Source organism: Rhinatrema bivittatum, chromosome 15, assembly GCF_901001135.1.
Source record: "Rhinatrema bivittatum chromosome 15, aRhiBiv1.1, whole genome shotgun sequence".
Lineage (NCBI taxonomy): Eukaryota > Metazoa > Chordata > Amphibia > Gymnophiona > Rhinatrematidae > Rhinatrema > Rhinatrema bivittatum.
In genome coordinates, this window is record NC_042629.1 from 25,070,384 (window position 1) to 25,083,529 (window position 13,146).

At 46.5% G+C, this 13,146-nt stretch overlaps 1 protein-coding gene across 3 annotated transcripts in view; it reads right to left on the minus strand.

Moving 5' to 3' along the window:
• The window catches only part of NECTIN3 (nectin cell adhesion molecule 3), a 274,465-nt gene that overhangs the window by 99,818 nt on the left and 161,501 nt on the right, over window positions 1-13,146 (minus strand). For all 3 annotated transcript variants that reach the window (XM_029578109.1, XM_029578108.1, XM_029578107.1), the window contains exon 2: window positions 1,502-1,843. In XM_029578109.1, coding sequence (XP_029433969.1) covers window positions 1,502-1,843 — 342 coding nt within the window. The remainder of the gene's footprint in view (window positions 1-1,501; window positions 1,844-13,146) is intronic.

Genomic DNA, 13,146 nt, shown 5'->3' on the forward strand with positions numbered 1-13,146 from the left:
TCACCAAGTCTGCAATTACTGTATTAAAAAGCCACCCCTGTCTGCTAAAATCCCACACACAAATTAACTGGGAAGCCCCAAACTTCAGAGCCAGACATAATATTATGAGCTCATCTAAATGGCCAGAAAATGCAGCTTGGCCATGTGGCTCTGCTCTGCTTGCACTAAATAGCTGTGTGCTACAGAGCACTCGGGAGCCATTCAGCACAGGCTGTTTGGTAGAAGAAAAGGAAGCTTTCCTGCGAGGGCCACTTGGAATCTGAGAAATTAATACAGAGCTTCAAATTAGGCTGGTACTCAGATGACCCGCAAATGAAAACGTTTGTTAGCAACACAAGCAAGGCAGCCAATCCTGTAAACATATCTTAACTCTGCTCCAGCACTGTACAAACAGATCATCTTTGACATTCTAAGCTTGAAATGACCACAGCTCTTCTTTCAGGAGCAAAGCTATTTGTACAGTGAAAACAATCTAAAGGGTGACAAAGCAAATTCACAGAATGTAGAATGTGAGTGCTTGGAGTAAATCAGAATCCGATTTTCAAAACCAGAGTACAATTTGTAGGCAGAACTCAATGTGTCAATCTACCTTATAAATGGCCTGTGACCGACGGCCCGCAAATGCGCAGTAGAGACCAGCTCTACCGCGCATGTGCGGGCGAGCACGTCGCTCTGAGGCAGCTTCAGAAAGAAAAAACAATGGCGGCGTCCAGTGGCAGCAGCGGGCGGCGGCGGCGGTACCGGCAGCGGTACCGGCAGCGACGGCGGTAGCGGCGACGGCGGTAGCGAGGGAGGGAGAAGAGAGAGAGAGGGAGGGACGGACTGAGTGGGAGGGAGGGACGGAGAGAGAGAGTGAGAGGGAGGGATTGAGTGGGAGGGAGGGATTGAGTGAGGGGGAGGGACTGAGTGAGAGGGAGAGGGGGGACTGAGGGAGGGAGTGGGACTGAGTGAGAGGGAGAGGGGGGACTGAGGGAGGGAGTGGGACTGAGTGAGAGGGAGAGGGGGGACTGAGGGAGGGAGTGGGACTGGGAGAGAGAGGGACTGAGGGAGAGTGAGTGGGACTGAGTGAGTGAGAGGGAGGGGGGAGGGAGTGACTGAGTGGGAGGGAGGGATTGAGTGAGGGGGAGGGACTGAGGGAGGGAGTGGGACTGAGGGGGAGAGAGAGGGAGGGAGGGAGTGGGACTGAGGGAGAGGAGGGAGGGAGTGGGGACTGAGTGAGAGTGAGTGGGACTGAGTGAGAGGGAGGGAGAGAGGGGGGAGGGAGTGAGTGAGACTTAGTGGGAGGGAGGGACTGAGTGATAGGAGAGGGAGGGTGGGGAGGAGTGGGTGAGGGAGGGGGTGGTGAAGAGTGAGGGGAGAGAGAAAGAGGGGGAGGTGAGAGACAGAGGGATGTAGCCCGTTTTAACGGGCTTAACGGCTTGTTACTACATATTTAATGAGAATTTTGATATGAAAACGGTTTCAACTGCTATGGAAGCAAATTAGAATAAAACATACATACCCAATACAATTACACTTGTTGAAGCCTGAGCATTTCCTAGCGGGAATGTGACTGCTTTGCATATGTAGTCCCCTGAATCAGAGAAGTCAATATTATTTATGACAATTGTTGCATCTGTGAAGGAATAGTTTTTAAATGTGGTTCTCCCTTGGTATCTTCCTTGAACAGACACTCCGTAGTGAGGGTGATGAACAGCAACAGTCTGAGTGAATTTACCGACAACCTTTTCCCACGAGATCTGCGTTATTGTTTCGTTCATGTCAATTACACATTTCAGAGAGACATTCTTTCCCCATACAGCAGTCACATGAGGATCAACAATTACTGGTCCAGCTAAGGCACCTGAAAAAAACCCCCAAACACAATTATAATTAATTGAGCTGTATTGATCATGGAAGTATTAACTCATTTGCTACATTTAATGATCTCAATCACTCAATATAGCCATTCTGTCATTATTTATGGAAAAAAACCCAAAATATTCATGACACAGCAGGTGTAATACTGGGTTCAAATCTGATGGAAGGTGATTTCATAGCTTAAATATTTCCTTAATTTATCCAAATGTTTGCCTGCCTTAGCATACTGAGGTCAGAATCTATTTATTCTTAAGTGTTACTACTTTTTTTTTTAAACCTCAGTCCTCTTTCCCTTTATTTACAGTTTATTATGCCCAGTGAAAACTGGTTAGAAACTAAAAAGGGAATTAAAAGGGTACATTTCTCACTCCTCACTGTTCATTTGCCTAAAAGATACAGTAATTGGTGCAAGAGGGATACAAAAGTTTTAAACAGGTAAGTTTCTTAAACTGAACTCATTAAAAGGAAACAGAAAACATTTAACTGGGGAAAAAAACCCATAACTTACATAATGCACACATTGACAAAATCTAATTTGACTAATAACTCACAGATCTTAACATTCAGTAATCTGCACTGACTTGTTCTAAGTGGACAAAATAAGTCAGTCTGATAGGAAGCCAATTATGTTATCCATCACATGTGATTTATTAAACAGACCATATGGTCTTTTTCTGCTGTCATGTTTCTATCTTGTCTGACAATCCACAACAGCAGAGTTGCTTACCTGTAACAGGCGTTCTCCAAGGACAGGAGTCGTCCCCACACTTGGGTGATGTGATATCAGATGGAGCCCTGATGTAGAAAACCTGTGTCAAAGTTTCTAGAGCTTTGAACTAGGGACACTGAACATACCCAGCATGCCCTATACCACATGTCCACACGGGGTCCTTCTCTAATCTTGTAACATAGAATTATAATTAAAACAAAAAATAGGAGAAACCCAACTCCGCTGGGTGGCGGGTGGGTTGCGTGAGGACCAACATCCTGCTGTCCTCTGAGAACACCTGTTACAAGTAAGCAACTCTACTTTCTCAGAGGACAAGAGTTGGTAGCCCTCACACATGGGCGATTCCCTAACAGGAGGCTTCCCAATACAAAAGGGGACCAACAGACACCTAACCAAGTGCCAACAGGCACAACAGTGCTGTTGGTAACAAGATGGGGGAAGACAGCCTGAACCCAAACAGGTCCTAGGCGGGGAGAGTTGGGTTCCACACCTTAAACAGGTCCCGAAGGACAGACTGGATGAACCTCCTGTCACTTCTACCATCCCTATCCAGATAATAGTGAGATTTGAATGCGAGGAGAGAACTCCACGTTACAGCTTTGCAGATCTCCATGAGAAGTGCTTGCAAATGAGCCACAGATGCTTCCATGGATCTGACAAAGTGAGCCTTGACATTACCCCCAAGATGCAGTTCCGCCTCGGCATAACAGGAGGAGATGCAATCTACTAGCCAAATTGATTGGGTCTGTTAGGAATAGGTTGGACGCTGCCGTTGCCAATCAAAATAAATAAAATGTTGGGTGGAAGGTCTATTGGCTTCCGTCCGCTCCAAACAGAAGGCCAAGGCTCGCTTGTAGTCCAAACTGTGCGGTGCTCATTCGCCTTGGTGCGAATGGAGCCTGGAAAAGAATGTTGGTAGGAGGATGGACTGGTTAAGATGAATGTCCCATCATCATCTTAGGCAGGAACTTAGGGTGCATGTGCAAGAACACCCAGTCATGATAAAATTTAGGGTAAGGTGGATAAATCACTAAGGCCTGGGAGTTTGCTGACCTTGCGTGCTGAGGTGACCGCCACCAAAAATATGACCTTCCAGGTCAGATACTTCAGGTCAAAGGTGTGCAGCGGCTCAAAAGGAGCTTTCATCAGCTGAGCTAACACACATTGAGGTCCCAGGATGCAGCGGGAAGTCTTAGAGGAGGCTTCAATTGAAGCAGGGCCCGCATGAAGCATATAACTGTAGGTTGTACAGCGATGGGCATTCCATCTACTCTTTGGTGATATGTACCAACTGCACTGAGATGAACTCTGAGTTGGTTTTTAAGCCAGCTTCCGATAGGTGTAGAAGGTAATCAAGCAGTTTTTGTGGGGGGCAGGAAAACAGATCTATGGCCTTCTGCTCACACCACACGGAAAACCTCCTCCACTTCAGTCCATAGGACTTCCTAGTGGAAGGCTTTCTCGAAGCCACCACGACTTGAGATACATCCTCTGAAAGATAAGCAGCTGCAGGATTAACTTCTCCACATGCAGGCTGTGAGCAACAGGGCCTGGAGGCTGGGATCCTGCAACCTGCCTTGATCTTGTGTTATGAGATGTGAAGAAGTCCCCAGACTGGTCTGTTTCCGGATGTACAACTTCTGTAGAGTGGAAACCAGACCTGTCTCAGTCAATGAGGGGCTATGAGGATCATAGTCCTCCTGTTCTCGGAAAGCTTCAAGAGAGTCTTTGCCACTAAGGGAATCTGAGGATATGCCTACAAAAGGCCCTTGCCCCAATGACTAGCAAGGGCATCTGAGGCTGGTTTGCCATCTGACCTGTATAGGGAACAAAACTGATGCACCTTCCTGTTGCAAGGGGACGTGAACAGATCTACATCTGGGCTCCCCCAGGGGTGGAATATCTATGTCCAGATTTAAGTTTAACTCCACTCATGGGATCTCAAGGCTTGACTCAGCCTGTCTGCTACCATGTTCTCTGTCTCGGCCAGGTACATAGCCCTGAGCACCATACCATGGGACAGGGCGCACAACTAGATCTGGATCACTTTCTGAGACAGGAGGTATGTCCCCGTGCCACTCTGCTTGTTCATATACCACATGCTACCTGGTTGTTGGTTTGGATCAGAACAATTTGTTGGACAGCCAATCTCTGAAAGCCCATAGCTTCATAACTGATAGCCCAAAGCTCCAGGAAGTTAATTTGACAAGAGCATTACTGAGCAGACTCTGGTTGCTGAGTCCAGCTACACAAGCTCCCCACCCCAGGGTGGACGTATCTATGGTTAAGACAATTTGAGTAGGGGGACTTCAAAAAAAGAGCCCCCCCCTTTCCAGATTCGAAAGTACCCGCCACAAGGATGAGTCCCGGAAAGACAAGGTGACTTCCATCAAATGCAGCAACACTGAGCATCTTCTATTAAACTGAAACAGACAATACCAACCAATCACTACAATGTTTTACTTCTTGTTAAACTTTTTATCTCTCCTCTAACTCTAATCCCAGTTAGAATAACCCCTGTTTTATTGTAACTTTTTCTTCTATGCACTTGTTATACTTTTGTAATGTATACTCTTACGTTTTAGCTATGTACGTTATAATGTATTGCTCACCCCTTGTTTTATGTAAAACGACATGATACGAACTTCCGTGAATGCCGGTATAGAAAAACACAAATAAATAAAATAAAATAAAAAATGTAATTCTGGAGGCTCTGAGTGGCATGGCACTACTGCAACCTCAGGGTCGATTGGGCTCTGCGCATGTGTAAATGTGCCCAGAGAGTGAAAGACAGTTGCGGCCATATGGCCCAACAGCTTCAACATGTGCCAGGCTGACACCTGCTGGCTCTGCTGAATCTCTGCTGCGATGGTCATCAAGGTGATAAAGGGCCACGTCAAGCAGGGATCCTATGAAGTCCAACTGACATGAAGGGCTGAGATGGCACTTTGGGTAGGTGAGAACGAACCCTAGTGACTCCAACAAGCACATGGACCTGCTGGCCCGTTTGAGATGTGCTTTTGACCAGCCAATCGTCCAGATAAGGAAATACGTGCACTCCCAGCCTGTGGAGGTGCACCGCCACCATGGCCAGGCATTTTGTGAAGACTTGTGGGATTGACGCTAGCCTGACCTGCAATATCCAGTAGTGGAAGTGTTGTTTTCCCACCACAAAGTGGAGATACTTACTGTGACCAAGGAAGAGCGCTATGAGTGTATAGCCAGTCCCTATTTTGTAACAGGGGGGATCACGGTGCCCAGGGAAACAATCAAACTTTTTCTAAAAAAACAAAAAAAAACCAAACCAAAAAACAAAACAAACCAAAACACCAAACCAAAACAACAAAAAACAAACTTTGTTAAGGCCCTTAGGTCTAGAATAGGATGGAGTCCTCCTTTTCTCTTTAGGATCAGGAAATACCTAGAGTACAATCCCCGCTGTCTTGCCCTGGCGGTACAGGCTCAACCACTTTGGCTGTTAAGAGGGAGGCGAGATCCGCTAGCAATTCCTCCAGATGCGCTACTGGCCCCCAAAACGAGCATGGAGAGCAATTTGGTGGGACACAATTGATACCCTTGATGGACGATAGAAAGAACCCACTGGTCGAGGTTATACTGGGCCACTGGTTCGCAAAGAACCAATGCCTACCACTGACCAGAGGGTTCAGGTGATTGGTCTAGGCTCCCTATGACCCAGTCAAAACCCCATACCCAGAGTTGACTGAGGCGCCAGCTGGGGTTTGGGGGCTCTATGCTGCTTGGGATGGCCACGGAAGCCCTGATGGTGTTGACAGGAGCAAGAGGGCAGAGGATAGTACTGCCTTTGCTGAAACAGACTTCCTTGGCCAATCTCATTGGCCTCCTAGAAGAGGACAGGTCCAGAGTGCTGGCAGCGAGTTGTTGGGAGGGTTTCATGGTGGTCTCAAAACTGGGCCTTAGTATCCCTGACCCTACCTCTGAAGAGATTCTCCCCAATGCACGGCATGTCAGCGGGTTATTCCTGTACCTCTGGTTGGAGATCAGAGGCCCGCAGCCATGCCATTCTGCAGGTGCCAATTCCTGCTGCAGAGACTCTTGATGCTGTCTTGAAAACATCATAGATCTCTCGAACCTTGTGTTTTCCACACTCCAGGCCCTTATGCACCAGTAACATGAGGGTGTCTTGCTGATGTTGAGGCAGCTGCTCCACTAACTCTTGCACCTGATTCCAGATGTCCTGCAAATACTGGCTCATATAGTGCTGGTAGGCAGCAATGCGCATGAAGACTTGAAATACCTTCCTCCCAAGAGTGTCCATCGCTCTATTGTCCTTCACGGGGGGCACTGAGGAATGAGTCCGAGAACGCTTGGCCCTCTTGAAGGCGGATTCGACCACCACCAGCTGATGGGATGGGGAACACTTATCGAATCCGGCAGCCTTCTGGATGCGGTAGACCCCCATCCGCCTTCTTAACAGGAGGCACTGTGAGGGGGTGTTCCCAGATCCTCAGAAGCAGCTCCTTAAGGATCTCGAGTACTGGGACTGCTATGATCTCCTTAGGTGGCTCCATGAACTGGAGGGATCTTAAGCATTTTGTGCTTGGCATCCTCCATCATTAGTAACTGAAATAGGATGGCTTCTGCTATCACCCTCACGAGCCCTGCGAAGGTCAAGTCCTCAGGAAGAGACTTCCTTCACTTCTCTGGATGAGAAGGGTCTGATGGGAGACCCTCAGAGCAGGACACCGAAGCATCATCCCCCACAGGGGTCATCCTCACTGTAAACAGAGGATGTGTCCCTAAGTGCTCGGCCTTCGTCCAGAGGTGCAGGTAAGACTGGACAGGGGGCTGCAGGCCTCTGCCTCTCTGTTGGCCTTGGTGGAGCTGCCTCCTCGGAGGAACCAGCAATGATCACCGTATTGGTAAGAGAGGCCTTGATGCCCCCTTATCAATACAGTGGAACAGACACTAGCTGGGTCAGAAACACAATGATGAGCACTTTGAGCTTCTTCAAAAGCAGTATGAGGAAGGGCAACACCAGGTCTGGTGCTGCCAATGTCACAGGACCGAAAACCCTGCAGTGCCCGGACCACCGCTAGTTGGACTCAGTGCTCTAGCTCCTTCTCAAACGTTGCCAATGCCAACCCGACTGGGAGGAAGGAGGGGTGGCCAGATCTTTAGACCCTCGAGGTGGATCAGTGACTGGCATAAGGACCAGTGGAGAATGTAGTGGACCCCGGCACCAATGGCGGAGTGGCACTCCTTGCTGCAGGGTCGCTTCAGGGGCATTGCGGCATGAGCCAGTGCATGCCCGTGCCTGGTACCATGCATCGAAAGGGACCAGGTACTGATGCTTCTTTGGCTTACCTCTATGCTCAGCCTGGTCTTTCCCTGGTGCTGAGGCAGATAACGAGGAACCAGACGTCCTCAGCTTGGAGGAGACATTAATGGTGGGCAGTCTCCATCGCCTCTATCCTCTGATGTAATTGATGATCCTGCCGATGTCGATGGCTTGGTGTGGCTCCTTGGTCTGCCGATACCTTGAACTTTTTCAACCCGAAGAGCTATTCCCATCTTGTCGAGTCAAAGCCAAATGTCCCTTCGGGGTCATCAGGGCGCATAAGCAGCAACACCGGACATCATGTGATGCCCCCTGGCAGAGGACACATCTCATACGGATCAGTGATGGATGTTGTCCTCGGGCACTGGGTACATCACCAAAAACTGGACGTGGCCATGTCAGACAAAACAAAAGGGGTACAAAACGAAAACGGCGGCAAGGTGTCTATGGCCGGCAGGCACCAAGGCACTGCTGTCACAGGGAATCGAATGTGAAAGGAAACTTATCAGAATCGTCGAAAACCTCGACTAGGAACACTACGGGACGGCACTAAGAGGGACCAGGCAACGGAAGAACACAGAAAAAAAACTGCAAACGCCGCGAAAAAGTCAACCTTTTCCACGAGGCCAAAAACAGCCAAAAGTGAGCTCACTCACACCGTGAGGTTTACAGCTCCGCAAAAAAACAGACTGGAGAAGGACCAAGGTTTTAATGATCCAAAAACAACAACAAACCTTTTCCATTGCAAAAAAAATCAGCAGAACCAGGGGTCACGATTTAAAACTCCAGGGAGGAAGACTCAGAACCAATGCCAGGAAGTATTTCTTCATGGAGAGAGTGGTGGATGCCTGGATCACCCTTCCGGAGGAAGTGGTGAAGACCAAAACTGTGAAGGATTTCAAAGAGGTGTGGGATAAACACTGTGGATCCATAAAGTCTAGAGGATGTGAATGAAGTGAAGAGGCATGGGGGCAGCTTGCGTGAATGACGGCTACTACCTGGAGATTAATATCCTTATTCAAAAAACATACACATGGTTAATGCGACTCCAATATTGCTCTATGCTTCAACAGCAAGAGGAAATGTGAAAAAAAGGATTTGCATCCACAAAAAAGCAGGGAGTAGCTTGCTTGTTATGGTGGTCACTACCCCAAACCAAATAAGCCTGATACTTCACTTTCAATGCATATCCAACATAGTTCTCTGCTTCAAAGGCATGGGGGAATGATGAAAAGATGATTTATATTTGGACAACCAACAAGGACTGAATTGCACAGTCTAGATAAACATGCGTGGGAGTAGCTTGCTATGACGGCGGTTACGACCCCTAACAAATTAGCTAGATACTTCACTTAGATGCAGCTCCAGCACTGCTAACTACATCGATGATGGGGGTGGAAGGGAAATAGAACCAAAAGGTTACTTACAAAGGACAAGAGTAACAGATAAGTATAAAGAAAATAAGTGTGAAAGCTTTCTGGGCAGACTGGATGGACCGTCTGGCCTTCTTCTGCCATCATTTCTATGTTTCTTTAAGTGTGGTATAGGGTTTGTTCAGTGTGCCTAGTCAAGGTTCTAGAAACTATGACATTTTCCATTGGGGATCCATCTGATGATGTCACCCATGTGTGAGGAATACCATTCTGCTTGTTCTCAGAGAATAGAAACATACAAATGTCAGCAGAAAAAGACCTAACTATCCAGTCTGCCCAGGAAGCCCACGGCAGCACCCGATGCACCATACTCCATACTTAGTTTCTCAGACTGTAAAAGTCAGGGCCCTTGTTTATTGCTATCTGAGCCCAATACCCTGTTCTCTTACTGTTGAAGCAGAGAGCAATTTTGGAATTGCGTCACAAGTATCAGGCTTATTGGTTAAGGGTAGTAACAGCTGCATCAGCAAGTTACCCACATGCTTGTTTTCCCAGACTGTAAAATTCAGGGTCCTTGTTGGTTGCTGTCTGAATCCAATTCCGCTTTTCCTCTTTTCCCCCTGCCGTTGAAGCAGAAAGCGATGATGGAGTTGCATCAACAGTATTAAGGCTTATTGGTTAAGGATAGTAACCACCGCACCAGCAAATTACCTCCATGCACTCTTTTCTTCATTTCCATCCTCTAGCTTTTAGGGATCCACAGTGTTTATCCCATGCCCCTTTGATTTCTTTCAGTATTTTTGTCTTCCCTACCTCCCTCCAGAAGGGCATTCACTACCCTCTCCGTGAAAAAATTATTTCCGGACGTTGGTTCTGAGTTGTCCTCCTTGGAGTTTAATTTCGGGACCCCTAGCTCTATTGATTTCTTTCCAATGTGTCGATTATTCATCATTAAAACCTTTCAGGAATTCTGAAGGTCCCCTGTACCTCTTCTCCTCCAAGGAATACATATTTAGGTCCTTCAACCTCTCCTCATAAGTCATTTGATGGAGACCCCCTCACCAATTTGGTCGCCCTTCTCTGGACCGCCTCCATTCTGTCTGTCATTTTTGAGATACGGTCTCCTGAACTGAACACAGTACTCCAGGTGAGACCTCACCAAGAACCTGTATATAAGGGGATTATCACCTTTTTCTTACTGATTAAGCCTCTCTCTATGCAGCCGAGCATTCTTCTGGCTTTAGCTATTACCTTGTCACATAGTGTCTAGCTATCTGAAGACTGTGAAGCAATCACCTCAAGATACCTCTCTTGGTCCGTGCACAACAGCCTTTCACCCCTCCCCCCATCACATACAGCTCTTTTGGATTACCGCACCCCAGATGCATTTCTTGGCATTGAATCCCAACTGCCATATCTTTGACCACTCTTCAAGCTTCTTTAAATCATGTCTCATTATCTCTACTCCTTCAAACGTGCCCACTCTGTTACAGATCTTAGTATCATTTGTAAATAGACAAAACTTTACCTTCTATCCCTTCCGCAATGTCGCTCACAAAGATATTGAACAGAACTGGTCCCAACACCAATCCTTGTGTCACTCTGCTTAACACTGTTCTGTCTTCAGAGTATGTTCCATTTACCATTACACGCCGTCTTCTATCCATCAACCAGTATGTAATCCACACTACCAACTTGGTACTCACTCCCAAGCTTGTCATTTTATTCACAAGCCTCCTATGTGGGACCATATCAAAAACTTTGCTAAAATCCAAGCAGATCACATCGAGTGCTCTTCTTCAATCCAATTCTTTAGTCACTCAATCAAAAAAAAAAAACCCAATCAGATTTGACTGCAGGACCTTCCCCTGGTGAATCCATACTGCCTTGGGTCCAGCAATCCTCTTGACTGTAGATAGTTCCTTCAGCAGAGTCTCAAATAATTTCCCACCACCGAGGTGAGGTAAACTGGCCTGTAGTTTTCAACCTCCTCTCTGCTACCACTCTTGTGAAGCGGGACCACCGCCGCTCTTCTCCAGTCACTCGGCACCATTCCCATTTCCACGGATCTATTGAACAGGTCATGCAGCGGACCCGCCAGCACAAGTCTGAGTTCCCTCAGTATCCTGGGATGAACCTCATCGGGTCTCATGGCCTTGTCCACTTTCAGTTTTCCTAGCTCTTGCCATCATTCTTTTCTGTAAACGGAGTTTACAGAAATAGCCTAGTGGTTAGAGCAGTGGACTATGAACCAGGAGACCATGGTTCAAGTCCTGCTGTCACTCCTTGTGACCTTGGGCAAGTCACTTTACCCTACATTGCCTCAGGTACAAAACTTAGATTGTAAGCCCTCTGGGGATAGAGAAATACCTACAGTACCTGAATGTGAACCGGTGTGATATCTCAATTGAGATGAATGTCGGTATATAAAAATAATAAATAAATAAATCTACAGTCTTGTCAACCAGCAATGGTCCTTCTCCAGTATTTAATATTTCTGCCATTTCTTCATATCTCTCCACCCAGTGCTCCTTGCCACCTTTCAATTTCACTATACCACTTCAGGCCTCCCCTTCTTTCTCTGATATACCTGAAAAATGTTTTGTCTCCTCTCTCCCTCTTTGGCAATCCTTTTTTCTGCTTCACCTTTTGCTTTCCTAATTTCTTTCTTCATCTCCCTCAGTTTTAACAGATATTGTTCCTTGTGTTCTTTTTGAGATTTTTTATATTTCTTGAATGCTGTTCTTTTTGCCTTAATTTTTCAGCCACCTCCTTAGAGAACCAGATCAGTTTCTTTTTCCTCTTACCCTACTTTCCTAACACATAGATTTGTTGCCTTTGTAATAGCTCCTTTTAATTTGGCCCATTGTTCCACCTCACCTGTTTTCATCCAGCCTTCCAGTTCTTCCTCCAGATTCATCCCATTTTGCAAAATCCATATTTGTGAAATTCAAAACTTGGGTCTTTGGGTGACTTCTCTGTATCCCTTGCAATTCAGTTGCTTGTATATTGTTTTTGACATAGAGAGCTACACCTCCCCCTTTTCTGTCCTCTCTGTCCTTCCTTAACAAGTTATAGCCAGGGATGGCTAAATCCCAGTCATGAGACTCAGTGAATCATGTCTCTGTAACAGCAACAATGTCCAATCCGGCCTCTACCATTAGGGCTTGCTGGTCTGGGATTTTATTGCTCAGATTATGAGCATTTGTGGTCATAGCTTTTCAGCTGCTCTTCCTAGTTGCCTTTTCTATTTTGTTTTTAACCGATTCTGTTATTTTCTCTTCCCACTTCCTGTATTGCTTGGGGGTGACATTCGAATTTCATTGGCCACCTCCTGCCACCCCCAACCTTGTTTAAATTCCTGTTAATGTAAGATCTGAATTTTTCACTAAGCATTCTCTTTCCTGCCACAGACAAATATAGGCCATCCTTATCATATAATCTTTTCGTGCTCCATACAGAGCCATCCTCTAATGTATCCAAAACCATTTTCCTTACACCAGGTTTTGAGCCAGACATTGAAATTATCTATATGGCATAACCTTTCCCTTTCCATGAACAAGTAATACTCAGTTTTATAATCCCTACCACTCCCTCAGAGATGTCATGTGTTTATCCTATGCTTTCTTGAATTCAGATAGTCTTTATCTCCACCATATCCATTGGAAGATTGTTTCATGTATTCGCCACCCTCTATGTAAAGAAATATTTCCTTCAACTATTTGAGTGTATCCCGTTTCACTCTAATCCCATAAACTCTCATTCCAAAGCCTTCCTTCCATTCAAGGAGGCTTGCCTCCTGTTAACTGTTATCTTGGAGATATTTATATGTCTATTATATCTCCCCTATCCTGCCTTTCCTC